Source organism: Mytilus californianus, unplaced genomic scaffold (assembly GCF_021869535.1).
Source record: "Mytilus californianus isolate M0D057914Y unplaced genomic scaffold, xbMytCali1.0.p SCAF_41, whole genome shotgun sequence".
Taxonomy (NCBI): domain Eukaryota; kingdom Metazoa; phylum Mollusca; class Bivalvia; order Mytilida; family Mytilidae; genus Mytilus; species Mytilus californianus.
In genome coordinates, this window is record NW_026262692.1 from 1,195,812 (window position 1) to 1,217,839 (window position 22,028).

General features: G+C 31.2%; 1 protein-coding gene across 8 annotated transcripts in view; it reads right to left on the reverse strand.

Annotated features, from left to right (window-relative positions):
* LOC127699811 (reticulon-4 receptor-like 2) overlaps window positions 1-22,028 on the reverse strand; it is a 62,956-nt gene that overhangs the window by 35,400 nt on the left and 5,528 nt on the right. For 7 of the 8 annotated variants that reach the window (XM_052203180.1, XM_052203186.1, XM_052203185.1 and 4 more), the window contains exons 2-5: window positions 8,844-9,034; window positions 8,001-8,072; window positions 5,268-5,339; window positions 2,270-2,341 (exon numbers count right to left, since the gene is read on the reverse strand). In XM_052203180.1, the coding sequence (XP_052059140.1) occupies window positions 2,270-2,341; window positions 5,268-5,339; window positions 8,001-8,072; window positions 8,844-9,034 (407 nt within the window). The remainder of the gene's footprint in view (window positions 1-2,269; window positions 2,342-5,267; window positions 5,340-8,000; window positions 8,073-8,843; window positions 9,035-22,028) is intronic. The other variant, XM_052203183.1, reaches the window with a different exon arrangement.

Below are 22,028 nucleotides of genomic sequence, written 5' to 3' on the forward strand. Positions count from 1 at the left end.
TAACTTGCATCCCTTTAATTTCACATATTAGTACATGATCTGAGCATTAATGTTCATATTAATAATTTTAATTGCAAATACATTTGTATTTATAAGTTAATTTGGTTCAACATAGTTAATAGTACGCCACTAGAAAATCTGTTCACTTAAAACTAGATGAATGGACAGGGAAAGAAAACTGTCCACTTAAACCACAAGGTGTTAATACAGTTGAATTATTTGTCTATATTTGATTTTTTTAAAGGAAGGATCTTTGTATAATCCCTAAAATTATGTCATAGAATGTTTTCAATAAGTCTTGAAATTTTCGGTGATTATGTAAAATCACTGGTCATCTCCAGTGATTATACATAATCACTTATGATGTTAGTGATTATGCAAATTCCTTGAAAAAATTGGGATTCTATATAAACCCTGGTTATACAAATTCACTGTTACATATACACTGAACGTCATTAAAACTCAATTTGCTTATTCCGAAAATTGATATTTCGACAATGATGCTCGAAACAAAAATATTTGAAATTCCCAAACAAAGGTTTTGAAAAGCCAAGAATTAAGTAACACACAAGGGAACATCACGTTCTTTTAAATGCGTGTTTTGTTGCCGTTTTTTAATACCTCTAGTTTATAAATGCAAAACTTGTATTTCTTCAGAGAATCTGCTGTTAGTTTGATAGAAGGTCAATAATTTAAAGATTCATTTAAATGAAAATAATTGTGAGATAAACTGATATTTAATTAACCAAACGAAAATAATAACAAAAACAAATCTTCGAGAGATATTATACAATCATCGACAACTGACAAGTGTTCCTTTAGCATACCAAGCTCTGGAACGTCCCGAGTCTATAATTATGTAAATGAATGTATTTGCATTAACAGGAACTCTTCGTTTAACATTATATTATCATCAGGCTTAACTTACAGTTGATACAAGTATGTCATTATGAATAACAGATCAAAAGAGATTTTTAATGTAAAGAATTTCCGAAATATTTGATTTCTTTCATGTCTCTTTAATACAAAATGAGAGAGAAAGGTATGTACAGTAATCACAAAATGCCACTGGAATCAATTACTTTTTTTACTCCGGTTCATTCAACAGATTGTATGTTGAAACGATTGTATTAAGGTTGTTCGCTACTCTGTTTCAAAATAACAATCTTTTTAAAAGATAGTATATAATTAAAGTTACTAAAACAGTCGAAAAAAATGAAGGGTCCGTGTGCTTGTTTTCGAGATATAAGCCATTGAACATTTGGCGGGAAATAATTCTCTCTAGATGTTTCATACATTTAAAATTGGCACTTTTTCTTTCAAAAACTACGAAAAATAACAAGGATTTTATAAGATTTAAAAAAAATTGCTTTTCAAACTATATGAAACAAAATTATGAAAAGAAAAGTACAGGTTAGTGGGAAAAATTTTCATTGGCATTACATGGATAAAACTAGAGGTTTCCGAATATCTGGCAAAAATTCCAAAACAAGGGAGCAAACATCCTTAACATAAAAACAAAAACGAATCATTATCGATTGTTACGACTTAAAAGGAATACATATGGTACCTATATAGTGTAACTGTTAATTTATATAGAGCATATCATATGCAATAGCATTAACATTACCAATGATTATGCATCAAAGGCGCATTTCCCCAGTAAATGTCTCTTCAGTGATGCTCGAGGTGAACACATTTTAAAATCTTTAAATTAAATTAAAAGCATATAAACCAAAAAAGGACAAACATTATAGTCAAAGCCGGGTAGAGAAATAAGGAATTGGTCAATCAATTCCTTAGGAAAATCACAATTGACAGCAGTTATTATACAGATGAAATAAATGCTGCTTACTAACCAACATAGATATCAAACTAAACCGTAAATTTTACTTATAATGCTTGGTCAATAACTTGTGAACAGTTTGTCCCCGAATGCATCAGCATTCCAGTAGCAAGTTATTTAGTAATAACATGACAATACGAATAGTGTCTTATTAAAATGTTGTCTTATACAATTTTAAAACTATTCTGAACTAAGTAATATATCTCCCTCATGTTTAGTGTTGAAAACTTTTTCGAGTTTATTTCTTTGCTTTATTAGATCCTCAACGATGGTTTAATGTTGTGACGTTTATTTGTTTTGGCCTCAAGCATCACTAACGTGTCATAAATTATCTAAATGCACATCTGGTGATGTACAGTTTGTACTGTTAACGGTAATAAGTGTTAGTTTTACCGAAGCAAAATATGATATCAAAAATCTTACAATGAGTTTAGGGAAGTCAAATTCCTAAATGTTGTCGGTTGTATAGATTCAATAAGGTTATTGCCGAGATCTCTGAAATAAATGATATGATACGTTATATATTTTTTCAATCAAAAATACAAATCTATCATACTGCATATAAAGATATCACACCTTTTAAATAGAATTGAGAATGGAAACGGGGAATGTTTCAAAGAGTCAACATCCCGAACAATGAGCGGAAAACAGCCCAAGGCCATCAATGGGTCTTCGATGCAGCGAGACAATCCCGCATTAGGATGCGGGCTTCAGCTGGTCCTTAAATAATAATGTACACTAGTTCAGTGAAATTGGCGCCACATTAAACTCCGAAACATTAACTCAAATTAGAAAAAAAAAACAAAGATTAACAAAGGCTAGATGTTCCTGAATTGGGACAGGTGCAAATGTGCCGCGAGGCTGAACATGTTTTGTGAAATTTCAACTTTCCCGTACACTATTTGGAATAAACAGACTCAAAGCAAATAAACTCATCATAGATACCAGTATGTATTTGTGCCAGACACTCGTTTCGTCTACAAAAGACTCATCAATGACGCTCGAATAAAAAAAAAGTTAAAAAAACCAATCAAAGTACGAAGTTGAAGAGCATAGAGGACCAACAATTCCTAAATGTTTTGCCAAATTCAGCTAAGGTAATCTACTCCTGAGGTAGAAAAGCCTTAGTATTTCAATTATTCAAAGTTTTGTAAACATTTAATTTATAAGTATGACCTTATCAATGATAATTCATGTCAACACAGAAGTGCTGACAACTGGGATGCATACAGTAACACTCAGTATAAAAAAGGTCCAAGTATGATGTTTGAATAGGTAATAGAAGAAACTAAACAGCACGAACTGATCAACATAAATAAACAATGGACTACCAGCAGTTACTTACATGGCAGGTCCAGACCTCAATTACATTGATCGAAAAATTGTATCTTCAGCATATGAAAATCATGCTCAATCCTTCTCGTTCAGGGTTACGTATCATGCCAACCGCTTGTTTTAGAATAAACCCCATAAGTGAACCAATATTAATTACAAAAAACGCCATGTTTAATGACTTGACAACAGTATCGTAAGAATATCCCTTCTGAATAAGTCCGATTAAGGGTCTGGTATGCTTTTGAACAGCCTCTCGATAAGTTCTTTTTGTTTTATAAAATACTTATCTATATATGGATAAATATATGTAAACATGTGTTTGTGTGGAATAACAGTGTAATTATTTCTTAATCTAAATCGTAATCATGAATCGTCAATGGTTTGTAGTGTCTCGCATACATCAGGAGTGTTTAGTTATCGTAAAATATCATGTTTATAAGAGACAAGTCACTAAATTATTTTTTGCAGCGTTCCAAAAAACACATTTTCGTCATTTCAAATGAAGTATTTATAATAAAATGTAAATAGTGTAAGGATAACTAATCCTAAACTATTGTTTGTAAAAGAATGTGCAATTATTACTTCATCTAAATGAAAAACATACACTGTCATTGGTTTTTGATACGTTTTGAACACAAAGATGGGCTGCTTTTTATAAGATATGCTTAATATCAGAGAAAATATACTAAAATTGTGTTCGCATTGTTTAAAAATGTCAAAGTTTCTTTCTCTTTACCAAAATTAATGAATTATTTTTTGCATTCAATAATTTTAAATGATCCCGGATAAGTTTTGTTCCTCGTATGTTTACAATGTAAGGAAAAAGATACTTAAACATTTTATGTAGAAATTTGATAGAAATCATTAATAATCATTGGTGTCATACAATTTATTGTGTACATCGATACGGGTTGTTCTCCATAAAGAATGATGAATTTGATATATGATATACCTTATATTTGTTTGTGTTTATAAATGATAATGTTTCTTTTTGTTATTGCAAAGTGTTCTACTAGATTGACAATTAAGAGATAACTGTGTTGTATTTGAAGCTTTGCGGACGTACATCAGTAGTTTTACTGTTGCAAATTTAGTTTACCTGGCAACGTAATAAAATCTGATAAAACGAAGATTTCTAGGTGCAAAATGTGAGTTTTTTTGCTTATTATTGGAGAAATTACATGTCAATACATTCCGGAATTCAAAATGTCGGCTTCCTTAGTTACAGACAGGGAGATTGATAATTTTACGCTTATTGTCATCCAATCAGAAACATTGATACAACATAATTGCATTAGAATATTTGATTGTCTGATTTTTCAGATTATTTTCCGCAAATTTAGCTGATTCTAGTAAACGCAATATACGCCGTTTTTAGCACTCATCAAGTTGAATCACCTATCGTTTGAATTGTTTAAACTTTGTTAAATGATTTAATTATAAATCTAATTCTAAATAGCAAAATCTAAATCAATTACAATTAAACTGTGTAATTATCTGAAACATGCATGGAAAATTATATCATGTATTGTGAATTAATTGTACCTTCATTTAAGAATTGAATGCTTCTTTTTGTAAATTCATTGGGGTGTAAAAGCGTTGACCGAAGTACATTTTCTACGAAGCGCGGAAGCATAATTGTTTTTATAAAAATATAAATAGTAAACTGCATAGATATTTTTTTAATTTTCTGTGTGTAAAATTATTTCATTTGATTACAAAACTTGAGCTTATACACAATGCAAATTATCTTAGACATTTTTACTTTGAAAAATTTGTTAGCAATATTTGACCTACAAAAGTGAAGTATAAAGAGACAGTATAAACAAGAAGATGTGGACAACTATCCATCAAGGTTACAATGCGTAAAAAGTAAACCATTATTGTTTAAATGACGGCCTTCATCATTGCACATAATTAAAACTTATCGACCCTTAACAAGACGATCTGTAGCGAAAAAGTTATCGACCCTTGTTGTGACTGATAAAGCTGCGTATGTCACATTGTTGTCATTTGACATGTCCTTAGATAACGGTTTATTAATGTACTGTCCTTTTTTTGTTAAGGTCTTTATAAATGTACTTACAGGATTTTAAGCTGGTCACAATCATCAAATGTGTTCTCCTTGATTTCAGAAATCTGATTGCCGTAGACGTGGCTTATATCAATAGAAAACAATTCATGTATAATGCCGATAAGTTAGGGATTTCGTTAGACATTTAAAAACAAATATATATAAAATCCTATATCATTTTTTTCCAAATGATCAATTGAAAATGCTAATGATTCTACAGGGTTTAATGTTTCGATGATTTACCAAACCCTGTGATCATGTGATCTATATTCATCCTTTATGAAGTTCTCTATCGTTTATGACATTTAAACGACATTTTCTGTTGGAAATGCTACAATACCTTATTGGAACTTTCATAAAATATAGTTTGAGGACAACTAATTTTCTAATGTTATATCATGCAACATCAAAGCCTTCAATTTATCACAATGTTCAAAATCAGAAGTATAACTATGCAGACCCGTTATTCTATTGATGTACAAGTACATATAAGAGAACATCTAAGATATGATGTTTACCAGCTGAAACCATTGATCACACCTTTTGTGTAACTTATAAGATAATTGTTAACACACAAAATAATTTATAACCTATTTCTTCTCAATGATGTTTTATTGTGTTCTTTGTGCAATTTGTCACAATTATGCTTTTTGTACAGTATGGCATTATACGATTTGCCGCAATTGTTCACTGAGTAAGCATAAGTTATTCAAATATAATTAGTCGTACTAAGTATTAAATAATTATTTATGCAACATGTGTATTAAAATAAGCGTATGTATATGTCTTAAGTAAATTTGCGTATTACAACGTAAATTATTTATTTTGATAGATCCCAGTCATAGTCCTAAGTTACAGGGTATTGAGTTTATGAAATAGTAAGCAGATGGTTACAACATGTACAACTTCATGTATGGCAAATTTTCAGTCAGTTCATAAGTAAGGAGGATTTCGATAACGTTGAACAGCCGTCAATAGAGCAGCATAGACTAGTCGAGTATTCGTTCATATAGTGTTGTCAAGTCGTTCAAGATCTCATCAAATGCGTTAAATTGAAGAATCTTTCAACAGTTAATTTGGACCTTAATATAGTTAATCACAAAGACAGTGTATGTTGACCATTACCACTGCTATTTAATTGTATCTATTTGCAAACTTGTATTATAGCGTATTGATATTTTGTTTAAAGCATTAGTCAATTCTCATATAAGTCCAAACTCCTCCGCCATCACTCGTTTGTACGTGACAACTGGTGTCAAAAATGGAATATGTTTAAAAAGCTTGTAATGTGTCTGATTGTATTTATTAACATTGTTAGTTACCAAATGTGCTCGAATTGTATAGTTTCAAGTGTTGTGATGAAAACTGAACATGCGTGATCTAGGTATTCCAGTATAGCTTAAATTTGTTTGTGCCATGAAAGTTTGGTGCTGTTTTCGTTTCACATTATAAACTGTGAGTATCAATATTTACAGATATTCAGAACATTTAATAATTTATTGCAGTATACTTAGGGTTTTAGTAGGTATTGTAGTGCTACCAATCTTATCACGGTAAACAGTTTAATTCATCGTCAGTACGTAACCAAAGTGTTCCGGTCGACTAGAACACGAAGACAAAAGAGAAATATATCAGACATGCATAAGGTACGTCATTTGTATCAGTTAAGGACAGAACGTGTTTTTGGTGTGGTAAGAATGAACATATTACATTGATTGTAGATTTAATGTAGAACAGATAAACAGTGCATTGTCAGACGATTAAATGAGTTACTATGGTAAGATATGTAATAGGTGTACTACAAATTCTATAGTAGATACTTTTCCTTCTGGTTGTACGAGTATACTTCCTTCGTCTGGTCAGTCAGTCACAAATGTAAGCATGTTTATTAGGTCAGGTTATGTTGTTGGTAAATAATTGACACTGGGTGAAGTGGCATTGTTGTAAAACGTGATATGGTAGGAAATGAGTCATTCAATGGTAGACAGAAGGTTTGTTTATTGGCAGATTGGACAAGAATTGAAGCTCCAATAGCTAGTTACTGACACACCTTTTTACGAGGAGAATGTAAAGGATGGCGTATGGCCAGTCCTGTATGCTACCTATTATTGGTAATGTAGCAAATTCTAGAGTACTATGCAATCCTGATTCTTTGTGGCAACATGGAAAAACGGTAAAAACAAGAGACCAAATAAAAAAGACAAAAGGGAAACTGTTTTCTCAGCTGAAAGTAAAAGATACTATTACAGATGAGGCGAATTCAAATGATATCAATATAACACAACTAAAAGCTGTAAATTTGGATAACATACAAAGGTATGTATTAACAAGTGATACAATGACACGCAAGAATGGAAAAGTAAAGTGGGTATTAGAAGAGGTATAATACACGGACAGTTTTCATCATCAAAACACAATAAAGTAATGTGTACACAGTTGGTAGTTCCGAAGTCTCGAGAGTGGCAATATTTAAACGCTTATTAACATTTGAATATACTATTGAGAATAAACTAATGAATGACATGTTCCTTTATCAATATCGGTTTTCAAAATGTATTTATGTATAGTAAAATGACAAAGTTCGTCTCACATTCTTACTATGAACTTAATTTCTATAAACTAAACGTTTTCCCAAGGTATAGGCTCATACATTTGATTATTTTTTATGTAGAACTAGTGTACCACAAGTTTTAATTAAAGAAACTATCATATTAAATGTGAAGCAAAATAAAAGAATTGACTTACAGATGTTGCAACAACGGCACTACTTTACAAAAATGAACAGCAATTTCTGTTATGTTGTTGTAATTGAGAGTTCTTGGTAAAATAGGAAAAAAAAAGTTCCGTTAAGCATTCGAAAATAAATCTGTATGTTTTATATATCGTATATGCAATCAAAGTCAATATATATGTTAAGTTTACTTCTGGTGGTATTCTAAAATATTGCAGAAAATCATTATAAAGTTCTTGGTTTAACGTAATGTATATTCGTCACATATTTCGTATCATAATCTGTTTTTACATTGTTTGTATGGCATGAACGACTTACACTTATAAGAGAAGCGAGCTATGCAATTTAATAGGGATGACTATATTAGAATTATCAGGAAAAAAATGTATTATTATTTTCAAACAACGTTCGTTGCTAGAACTTTAAGCAATACGATATACAGATCAAATGAATGTATCGCTAAAAACACACCATAACAACGACCTTTTGTTGCTGATAGAACTTTTTTGCTGATTTGGCCTGCTAAATGTATCTGCTTTGATTCGCCAGTGTGTGAACTAAAAACTCATTTTGTTGTCTATGATTATAAACCTGCTATCTTTGATGAGCATGATGAGTTCGTAAACCTGTTTTCCTCCTTCCGATTTGATTTGATTAATATCTAGCATTGTTAATTCCATTGCATTTGTCTTATCAACCATGAGTTTTTAATCTTTTCATTCCTCGTCTCTTCTTGTGTCCATCTTTGGCTAAAGACCGGCATTGGTTATTGGAGTGTTTGGATAATACAAAGGACCACACGGACAGGGATATGTACTTATTTCAGATTAACCAACAAAATCTGTGTGAATACTTACAAGTAGTACGTATCGTCAGAAAGTTCGGGTATATTTCCCAAAGATTTGGACTCACAGTTAACGTAAGTGCCCGATGAATGGATAGAACAGGAACAACTCGACGGGCATGATGCATTTCCTAATCCAGTACTAATCACAATAAGAAAGACGAAAAGTTGACTGTCAATTATCATTCTAATTATGTTGGATCGCTGAAAATACATAATTTGATTCATAAAAAATCTGTAACAAAATTTGAAATAAAGTTAAGTCTACATGACCTCAACTTTACAACTTTTGTTTTCAATTAGCATACTTTCCTGATTTTAATCAATGTATGCGATTGTACTAGTTTCATTTATCAGATCAAATAGACTACTTACATTCGGGTATATACAACAAAGCAACGTAAAGGAGAAGCAGATCCTGCACCACATTTTTGAGGCGTTGTGATTCTCATAGCTAGTACACATTTTAGACACAACTATTCCGTAAAGGCAAAGAAAATTATGAGTGTGTCCTAATTACTTTCAAAGGGATGATTTAAACTGTACCACCAAGTTCCCAAAGCAACGTTCCTCTATCAAGAAATTCATGATAGAAAAGGCAACACTATGTTATGCATGTCAATATATAAGGTAGACTCAACCGTTTCTGTTGTACCTGTATTTCAAGTCCGAGGAGGAAATATGCTGTTACCATAGTAACAAAACTGTATAGTATTGAGTCGGAAGACATACTTACACCTACAATTGAGTGCAGACCAAGCTTTACATGTAAACAGGAGGAAAAAATTAACGCGGGGTTCATCCATGTACACTTCAAGTAATCGCCACGTTAACTCGTCGTTTACTCTACAATTCCAGTAGACACAAACAGTAAACGCGCGTTTACCTCCGCGGATAACGTGACCAATGTGTGTTTACTATTTTTGTTAAAAGTATTTGTGTGTTGACACAGTTTGTCATGGTATCCTGGATACAATGAATTATCATATCACATGACTATATGCCAACTTTCGACAAATATATAGATTTACGATTACGATGCATGATCACGATGGTGAGACATGTATTTAATTAACTGAAAATTTAAAACTGCTCATAAGTAAAAACAGATATTTCTTCCGGAAGCGTAAAACCTTTTAAATTTATTTTCGTGAGTAGACATAGGTTTCAAAACAATTACATGGTCCGAAAGGGCAAATATTGCTTCTTTTATATAATATTTTACACAAATGGTAATAAAATGTACGGTTACTAATACTTGTGTCGATAACTATACAAATTGAACATGTTTAATAAAAATTTAAAGTATACATCGTTAATATAAGTCGATTAACAACAGTCATCTCATCTGGAGCAATACTTTATTTTAACATTCTTATTTGGCAAAAAGATTATACCCTTTACTTATTTATTTCTGTTTGAAATATTCAAAGCACACACCAGTATTTACATGGGGACTACAATTCCTTTTCCTAGAATTAACATATGTACACCAAAATTCGTTATGTTGGTTTCTCTTCCCAGTACTTCAAATTGTCACTGTCAATGGACGAGCAGACACTAAATTGAATGTTATGACAGTATGTTTCTAGAATTGAAAACTAAATTCATAGATTGAAGTACAAACTATCAACCAATAGCTTAGATCCTGGTATCTTTGATGAGTTTATTTAGCACTAAAACCTGATAACTTCATTATTCAATCATCTTTTTTCATTTTAATTTTTCTCAAACCCTTCAAAATTTTATCTTAATGATGTCAAGAGTTATTTTAAACACTCCTTAGTGCATAGTTTTTTTTCAAAAGCAAATCAATTTATTATTATTAATTTTCTAATTTTTCACCTGTTTGTTTTTGAGTCTTGAAAACAAGTAATTCCTTTATATAATGCATGAAGGAGCCAAACTTGTCTAATTTTCTTAGATGCTCCAGCTTCATTTTCGTAACCAAATGTAAACAACTTAAGTGCTTGATTACTTGATCAATTACAGCTAAGATAAAATTCACAATTGACACCCACTACTTTCGAAAGAGCTGTCTCCCATACCCCAGTTCTACCCCCCCCCCCTTTTCCCATTCTAATGCTAAAAACATGACGGAAAACACTCTGCATTTTTTAAACAGATGGAGTGTTTCCTCCACGATAACCTCCGTGTGTATAATACAGATCGGTTTATGTTTTGATCCAATCTTGGTTAATTATATTACAAATTAGTAAGACACGTAGGTGCTCATTTCCTGAGACACAGTTGACCTTAGGTGAATTTGACTGTTTTCGAAAGTACATAAAGGAAATATCCAGAACATTTCAATTTTCATACACAGGAACAATTATATTGGCCTAATGGTTAATATTCTCTGCCCGAAAGTAAAGAAATACCAAAAAAAAGTCAAAAATGCAGGTGCAAGATGAATACGGATCGCCCTACTTTTTGTCTTCCTCTTATGGGAAAAGTCCAAATAACTGTTCATTCCTGGGAAATAATGGAGCGGAGGCTCGTAGGGTCGATGCTTATAATTCCCATGAATGGACAGTTATTTGGACATTCGCTAATTTAAAAAATACCTTAAATATTAAAAGTAAATCTTCAGAGTAAAAGCCTTGATTAGTTTCATTTCATACTACCTATATTATATATTGTATCTTTAGTATTACCCTAATTGAAATTTAAAAACAAAGACGTTCAGAATTCAGATAGCAAATTTGACCATGCAAAATATACATATGTCTTTTTAATTATAAAAACCTCCCAACTTTGTTGTTATTTTGACGGTGATAGTCAGTATCTGTTAGTTTCTCTTAAAATAATATGCATATTTTCAGATTTAGTTTAGGGCTTGCCATGTTGAATACAAAGATATGTAGGCACGATGGAACACTGTTTGGCTACTGTCTGAATGTCGTATTGTTTTTGTTATTTAAATCATGTCTAAGGCATTGCACACGGCTTCATATGGACTTCGGTCTTAAGCATATCGGTCATATTAGGTGTACTTTAATAATAAAATATATTAAGTTTGATAACAATAATTAGGTCTAAATTGAAAACAACGTTCAAACTTATGATTTCGTTGGATAAAAATCGCAATTTTTATACCTGTGCATGCAGAACAAATTTCTTGGTAGAGGGGCTCTAAATACAGCACAAACAACATTTTCTAAAGACCAAGAAAGTGAAAAGTATATTTAAACAAAACGCATTTGACTAACAGGTCGAACAACGGATGCTCTTAAACCCTCCTGACTGCCATTGGCGATTGCCATATAAACGTATCACAAGATGTAACAAAATGGATCTTTATTAAAATTTAATACCAAACAGAAAAAAATAAACTTGCGGAAAAGATGGTATACCAATCCGGATTTTGATAATTAATGTCTCTTCAGTGATGCTAAGAATCGAAACGGTATTTGGAAGGCCATATAATTTACCTCAATTTAGGATAGACTCTTGAATTTTGAAAAGTCGAAATAGGATGAACGGATCATATAAACCCGAAGGTAAATATAAAAGAAGCCCAAACAAAAAAAAATATAAATAATCCTAATTTGAAAACAACGTTCAAACCTATGATTGCGTTGGATAAAAACCGCAATTATTAGACGTGTGCATGCAGAACAAATTTCTTGATAGAGGGTCTAAATACAGCACAATCAACATTTTCTAAAAACCAAAAAAGTTAAAAGTATATTTAAACAAAACGCATTTGACTAACAGGTCGAACAACGGATGTTCTTAAACCCTCTTGACTGCCATTGGCGATTGCCATATAAACGTATCACAATATGTAACAAAATGGATCTTTATTATAATGTTATACCAAAAAGAAAACAATAAACTTGCGGAAAAGATGGTATACCACAAACATGAGGTGCAAAAATTTGTACACCATATCCGGATTTCGACAATTAATGTCTCTTCGGTGATGTTAAGAATCGAAACGGTATTTGGAAGGCCATATAATTTACCTCAATTTAGGATAGACTCTTGAATTTTGAAAAGTCGAAATAGGATGAACGGATCATATAAACCCGAAGGTAAATATAAAAGAAGCCCAAACAAAAAAAATATAAATAATCCTAATTTGAAAACAACGTTCAAACCTATGATTGCGTTGGATAAAAACCGCAATTATTAGACGTGTGCATGCAGAACAAATTTCTTGATAGAGGGTCTAAATACAGCACAATCAACATTTTCTAAAAACCAAAAAAGTTAAAAGTATATTTAAACAAAACGCATTTGACTAACAGGTCGAACAACGGATGTTCTTAAACCCTCTTGACTGCCATTGGCGATTGCCATATAAACGTATCACAATATGTAACAAAATGGATCTTTATTATAATGTTATACCAAAAAGAAAACAATAAACTTGCGGAAAAGATGGTATACCACAAACATGAGGTGCAAAAATTTGTACACCATATCCGGATTTCGACAATTAATGTCTCTTCGGTGATGTTAAGAATCGAAACGGTATTTGGAAGGCCATATAATTTACCTCAATTTAGGATAGACTCTTGAATTTTGAAAAGTCGAAATAGGATGAACGGATCATATAAACCCTAAGGTAAATATAAAACAAGCCCAAACGAAAAAAACTATAAATAAGTCTAATTGAAAACAACGTTCAAACCTATCATTGCGCTGGATAAAAACCGCAATTTTAATACGTGTGAATGCAGAACAAATTGATTGGTAGAGGGGCTTCAATACAGCACAAACAACATTTTTCAAAAGACCAAAAAAAACAACTGAAAAAAGTATATTTAAACAAAACGCATTTGACAAACAGGTCGAACAACGGATGTCCTTAAACCCTGCTGACTGATTGGCGATTGCCAAATAAACGGATCACATAATGTAACACAATGGATCTTTATTATAATTTAATACCAAACAGAAAACAATAGACTTGCGGAAAAGATGGTATACCACAAACATGAGGTGCAAAAAAATGTGAACACCATATTCGGATTTCGACAATTAATGTTTCTTCAGAGATGTGAGGAATCGAAACGGTATTTGGAAACCATATAATTTACCTCGATTTAGGATAGACTCTTGAATTTTGAAGAGTAGAAATAGGATGAACGGATCATATAAACCCGAAGGTAAATATAAAACAAGCCCAAACGAAAAAATATAAATAAGTCTAAATTGAAAACAACGTTCAAACCTATGATTGCGTTGGATAAAAACCGCAATTTGTATACGTGTGCATGCAGAACAAATGTCTTGGTAGAGGGGTCTAAATACAACACAAACAACATTTTCCAAAAGACCAAAAAAAAAACTGAAAAAAGTATATTTAAACAAAACGCATTTGACAACAGGTCGAACAACGGATGTTCTTAAACCCTGCTGACTGCCATTGGCGATTGCCATATAAACGGATCACAAGATGTAATAAAATGGATCTTTATTATAATTTAATACCAAACAGTAAACAATAAACTTGCGGAAAAGATGGTATACCACAAACATGAGATGCAAAAATTTGTACACCATATCCGGATTTTGACAATTAATGTCTCTTTAGTAATGTTAGGAATCGAAACGGTATTTGGAAGGCCATATTATTTACCTCAATTTAGGATAGACTCTTGAATTTTGAAAAGTCGAAAAAGAATGAACGGATCATATAAACCCGAAGGTAAATATAATACAAGCCAAGACGAAAAAAATATAAATAAGTCTTAATTGAAAACAACGTTCAAACCTATGATTGCGTTGGATAAAAACCGCAATTTTTATACGTGTGTATGCAGAAAAAAAATTCTTGGTAGAGGTTTCTAAATACAGCACAAACAACATTTTCCAAAAGACCAAAAGTTTGATAACATATACAAATGATTAAGCGAAGAGTCATTGTATTAATTTTATGATAACAGCTTGTAGTGGGGGTATTGATTGTTCCCAAAACCTAAATGTTAGAATTAAAAAAAAAAAGTTCATGTACGAAATCGTCAAGGTATTGATTGTTCCCCAAAACTAAGTGTTAGAATAAAAAAAAAAAACTCCATGTACGAAATAACGTTCTTACAATGTTCATCGTGTTTGACACTAATGTACATGGAAACTGATTTAAACAGTCCGATAACTAACATGCCAAATCTGTTCTTATATAGCATACCATTATCAGACACGAAAGGAGAAACAATGCAGTTCTTACGTAGTCTTAATAGCTTTACACATGAAAATATATCAAATTACTGAGAAAATATTAACGAAAATTACTTTGCTCGAAATATTTTACTTATCTCACTGTTGAACTCATTTTCACTTAGTGCATTTACGACTATGCTATGGCAAAATAAGTAAAACTTACACCAAGATTAACATTCAACATTTACAATGTTCAGCATACAATGTTCACATATAACATTCGATTAAGAAAAAAATCAATATTCAATCATCAACTTTGAATATACATGTGGATTTTTTAACATTGAACATACGTCATTATTCGATGTAAACATTAAACATACGGCATTAATGTTTAACCTCCATGCTCTACATTTTATACAGATGATACTATCAAGTTCACAAACTTAACTCAGCATATTTCTAACATTTGATGCACAAATTTTGAACTAAAAATCAATTCTAGATCTTGGTATTTATATTATAACATGAGCTACATCCTGGTCAAGCACGACATTGTGCTACATTAACAGGACATTAAACAGGGATCCATCCTTTTTCTAACATTATTTGAGATATTCCAGTTGAGTTTTAAACAAAAGCCATAAACTGTTCCACCAGTACGTCACACATAATCTTTATTTACACCAAGCCATATTCTTAATTGAATCCAAAACGATATTGAATGATTTTGAATTATAAATAATGCTATTAATGTACAGAAAAAGATTACAAAAACCCATAATTGTTTTCTTTTCTTCTAAAAAAACAATGAAATAAGTCATAACCTCAACTTCGCATGAAACGTAATAACAATGTATCGCGGCATCATACACCAATCTCATTTGCAACACATACCAGTTATATCAGATTGCTTTACTATCTCATGTTGGTTATTTATGCATAATACATTACAATTCTAATTTGATCTTGTATTCATACGAATAAATATAATTTCGATTCTTCTTTCATTTATTATATATTCTTACCTCACTTCTTATATACAATGCAGAGGCTTGATTTTAAATTATAAGGCTAATTGTTATGTTGCTTGTGTGTTTATTCGAAAATAAATTGCCCCCCTTTTAAGGTCTTTTGGATTAAACATCATATACTTTCCTATTGCGGACAGTCGATGTAATGTATTGTAACTCAGTGTGCATCCGTTTTTTTGTTTGTTTTTGTTTGTAATTCTTACTTGGTGATGTAACAATATAAAGTTAGGATGTTTCCCTATTTGGGTAATTAGATGTACGTTATAAAAGCGAGGGCGACGCTGGAAACATGTAAATGTATTTGGAAATTTTGCATTGCATTTGGAATTTACTTTGTTTACAAAAATTGACTACACGATGGCTTGTGAAAACCTTTTCGTAAATAATTTGTTTTGCGAACAAGATGTTCAGTACTTTTATTGAGATTTTTTGCAGAAACATTATACTGAATCGGTAGTATTTTGTCCCATCATAGGCGACAATGGTAACAGATCACAAACTTGTTGCTTTTGAAAAAAGGACATAACTATTGTGTGCAATTTTAGTACTTAATTATTCTGTTTGCAACATACAGTACACCATATAAAGTTTAATATTGCAACAAATACATGATATTAACCCTGCACATATATATTGATGCGTTTTTCTAAAGAAATCTAAGAGTACAGAATTTGCACACAGGCTTGGTTCGGTATGTTTCGTTCACCTAAACTACAAAGGCATTAATAGATATTTGTTAAAAGCAGAATCTTATTAATCAATGATTTATTTCTAAATTAAAATGATTTCCTTAAACATACCAACAATTTCGAAAATTACATAATTTGTAATCCTTTTCGTTGACGCCTTTCCGTGGAATTTCGTCCATGTTACATATAGTTGAATAGTTATATTGTTTACATACGAATTTGAAAGATAGTTTATATTTGATCTGGTAACTTAGAACAATGATTGTTGTGTATGAACTCAATATTTTTATTTCTTTGTTTTTCAGGAGGAATATAGCTAGCATGAATTAATGAAAGAAAATAACCGAATTATGAATATATATATCATTGGAATTTTATGACTTTACCTGCAGACTTCTGAGAACTTAGATGATTTTACGATACTAGAAGTAATGAAGACAACTTGGTAAAAATACAGAACAATGTTTTCCTTTTTGACTTATTCAGATTAAAACTGAAGTGTTACATTTATTTTTACGGAAGCCCATTTAGGACATTCCTAAAATATAATTTGAATTCGAAAGCACGAATTAAAATCGTTATCACGAATTGTATAATTCGTTAAAACAGATTAAATTTGTGATAACGAATTGGTGGAAATCATTATAACAGATTTTGTAATTCGGTTTTACGAATTAAATTCGTTATCACTTTTTTTTTAATTTGTGATAACGAATTATAATCGTCATAACTAATAATTATTTTCATAATGAAATGCAAATATGGTCATTTTTGGTTGATGCGGTCAAATAATTTTGTTGTACGAGACATCCTGATATATAAAAAACTACTGATTTTTTGTGACGAATTAATAGTTTACATTAAAGATGTCTCTGAATTAATGCATACAGAATTTTGCGATCATTGTGTTCCGAAATTGCTGTCAATTGTATAATACAATCCGTCCTGAGTTAAAAAAAAAAAAACAATTCCTGATTTATTATGCTGGTATAGAAGTTTTCAAAATAAATTGCAAATATGGTCGGTTTTGGTTGATTGCGATCAATTAATTTTGTGAAACATGTTAAATCAAAACCACCGATTTTAGTAACAAGTCAATATTTTTAATAAAAAAGGACTTGCTGGCACTCTAAATTGTTGACAACGAACATTCTGTAGTCATTGTAATCCAATCTGTCATTTGTATTATACAATCAATCCTGAGTTTTAACAAAAATGACTGATTACGTATGCTGCTGTATAAATGTTAAGTGCAATAAAGTGCAAATCTGGTCAGTTTTGGTTGACGCGGTAATTTGTTTGTTAAGAGAGACAGTCTGAGATATCAAAACTATCGACTTTTTGTGACAAGTCAATATTTAAAAAAAAAGATGACATGCATGCACTCTAAATTGATGCGGACAAAATTTTGTAGTCATTGTGTTTCAATATTGCTGTCATTTGTATTATACAAATCAATCCTCAGTTCAAAAAGATTACTGATTTATTATGCAGCTTTATACCTTTTCATAATAAAGTGCAAATATGGTCAGTTTTGATTGATGCGGTCAACTTTTTTTCTGATATGAGCCAGCCTGAGATAGCAAAACTACTGATTTTTTGTGACAAGTCAATATTTTGAACAAAAAGAGGACATGCTGGCACTCTTAATTGATGCGGACAAAATTTTGTAGTCATTGTGTTCCAATATTGCTGCCGTTTGTAGTATACAATCCATTCTGATTTAAATTTTACTAATTTATTATGCAGGTGTATAAATGATCATAATAAAGTGCAAATTTATATGGTCACTTGTGGTTGATGCTTTTAAATATTTTTGTTATACGAGTCAGCCTGAGATATCAAAACTACCGATTTGTGGTGATATTTCAATATAAAGAGAACATGTTGGCACTCTAAATTAATGCAGACAGAATTTTTCGGGCATTGTATGCCAATGTTGTTGTCATTTGTATTATACAATCCATCCTTAGTTAAAACATTTACTGATTTATTATGCCGGTATATAAATTTTCATTATAAAGTGTAAATGTGGTCAGTTTTGATTGATGCGATATTATTTTTTACATGAGCCAGCCTGATAAATCAAAACTACTGATTTTTTTGACAAGTCAATATTTTGAATAACAAGAGGACATGCTGGCACTCTAGATTGATACAACCATAATTTTGTAGTCATTTTGTTCTAATACAATCCGTCCTCATTTTACTGTTTTATTATGCGGCCATATACATTTACATAATAAAGTGCAAATATGGGCAGTTTTGGTTGATGCGGGAAAATATTATTGTTATATGAGCCAGCCTGAGATATGAAAATATTGATTTTTGGTGACGATATAATAGTTTGAATAAAAAAATACATGCTGGCACTCTAAATTGATGCAGAAAAAGAAACTGTTGTAAAGTGGGTACTCTGAATTAATTCAGTCAATAAATATTAGAAACTTTATACCAATATTGCTTTAATTTACTATGATCATCTTATACAATCTATGTACTATGCGTTCTTGCCATTGTTGATAAATTAAAGTTTTGTTTAAAGAGGAATGCTACATTTTAAACCAGATCGGAACTTAAACAGTTTATATAAAATATAAACGACTTGAAGAATTTGATATGTTTTGAACTAAACATTAAATGCACATTAGCAGTGTAACTAATATCGTTCTTGATTTTTTTTTAAAAAGCAGAGATAACGGAGAAGTTTGTATAACAAGGAACGTTTTATTAATCGACATATAGCGGTCCTGGTCACAAGTTAACTTAATGTTGAGCAGACCAGCAAAAATCAACTCTAGATCAGGTCTGGCTCAATCGGAGTTTTTAAAAACGAAGTCAATTTTGTACAGGACTGGTTTCAAAGTTAACTTTAGGAGCGGACCTGTCTAAAGTTAACTTTTGCAGCAGTCATAAGAAAAGTCCAAGGACAAAGTACTCTTTTCAAGTTTACTTGATTGTGCCTAGGAATAGTCGGAGCAATTGTAAATCCGGTCTCAGGTTACATTTGACCAGTCAAAATGACTGGCTAGCAGGTTAACTGCTGAACAGGTTAGGACTACGCCCATCTGTAAATACGTTACTTCCAAAACAACGTACCGAAATTTAAAAACAAATTTTCATAATACAACAATGTTTTCTTACCTGATGTTTACGCTTACCCAATATTGAAATAAACTGATAACAAATATGCATATGGGTGTCTTGTATAGCTTCGTGATAACTGACAGGAAATAATAAACAATACATTCCTCGCGTAACTCTTTTGGCTTTACAAATACAAGAAAAACGATTACATTACTGATGTAAATCTTAACAAAAATGACCTTGCACGAATTGTCTTATCTATGTAAAATCCATTAAATATTTAAAAAATGCACGCACGCCCATGATGAAGCAAAACAAGAAAGGAGACATATACCAAGTATATTATTTAGAAATTAAATAATGGGTAAACAGTCGTATTATGATGTAGTATGGACAAAATGATGCAAGATAAGTTCTGTAATCACAATGAAAACAAAATCTACTTTAATACACAATTCCGATCTATGCCGTTTGAATCAACAGTTTACATTCAAAACGTAAATCTTAAAATTTGATTTAAAAGTGAGTATATAAAATAATGATATGGTCTAATAATCAAGCTGATACCCAGTTTGTAGTGAAAAATGGTAAAACAAATCGACGTTTTACTGCATACAAGGAGATGACGTAACAAGTATGCTGACATGTTTTGAATATTTCCATCTAGAACACATCTTTGAATGCTGTGTAACGTTAAAACACTATACTTATTATTTTACATCATTAAAATGGAAATTCATGTATCAACAACATATTGTTTGTTAAAAAAGTATATGGATTTTAAATTGAAAATTGATGACATTAAGATAAATAAAAGAACAATTTTTCCCAATTGTATGTGCTTTCTATACAAATGTTTACCACTTTTGAAAGAATTTAATCAGTGATATACTAGATAAAAGAGATAAATGCATGATGTTTTCGATTGTCAGTTATAGTTCAACGAATCAGCGTTGTCTGCAGATCTTTATCAATATGACATTGTACCGTAACTAGACCTTAACTAATGGTTATACACATATGTTAGTTCATATATGAAAACGGAAACTTATTTAAACAGTTTGATAACAAACATGTCTTTGATTTTCTTATATACCATTGCAATGATGGACACGAAAAGAGACACAATGTAGTGACTATGGTTTTACACATACAACATGAACATACATATTAAATTACTGAATTAATCTTTATCAAACATCACCTTGCACGAATTGTTTACTAATCTTTGTAAAACAATTTGATTTTAAAAGGTGTACGCCTATGAAATAGCAAAAGAAAAAGCAAAATAAATTACTACACGTTGTTACCTTAAATGATATATAAAAAGTCATATGTTTGTAGGATACTTTTAATGTAGAGTGTGCTCTATCTTTTTGAAGATTGTTTTTATTATTATGTGGTTCCCGAATCAAGGTTTTGACGAAAAAGGGTTCTCACTTAACTTAATTTACAACTTCGATAGATAGTGAGATACAATTCAAAGTTGTGGTATAGACGATATGATGTCAGATAAGTTAAATGTTCCACATTTAAACAATCTGTCTGAATACTTAACAATAAAGGTTCAAAATTGATATTTTAAAGTTCGATTAGGACAGTCATGATTTGATTTCAACTTTCAATTTTTTTTAATATTCAGCTTTAAAAAGATGATTTTGAAATTCAATATTTTCATTTGTTTGTATATCACATGTACAATTTTAGCTTAACACCTCGAATTATGAACACTTCTTTTCCATAACAACATTAAACATTTGTAGTTTGATGTGTTCAAAACCTGAAAAAAATAATCGTGTTTGCCGTGGGACTTCCCTTTTTAAACGCACAAAGCACATAATAAACAATAACCACGTCTTATGAAATGGGTCGTTAACATTCCAGATCAACCATGTGTATCACTGTAAACAATTGAATAATATGGCATGTATGTAAGACTCAGATCGAAGTCTGGTCTCTAATCGTTCCTCATATCGACGTCCGAATCTGACGTCATAATGAAATCAGATGCCAATCGACGGCCAATTATATGACCCTCTAGTCGATGTCTTTTTGTTGTTCTCAAATCGACGTCCAACATTTGGCTTCTCTAATCGACGTCGTTTTTACGGAATTGTCGCAATAACTTCACAACTTTATTCAAAGAAAACAACTGTCATATTCCTGATTTGATACAGGCATTTTCTAAATACAATTGGTCAGTTGACCTACAACTAAAAAGTTAAAAAAAAGATATAACCCTACTTCTAGGATATCCACTAGCTTAAAAAATCG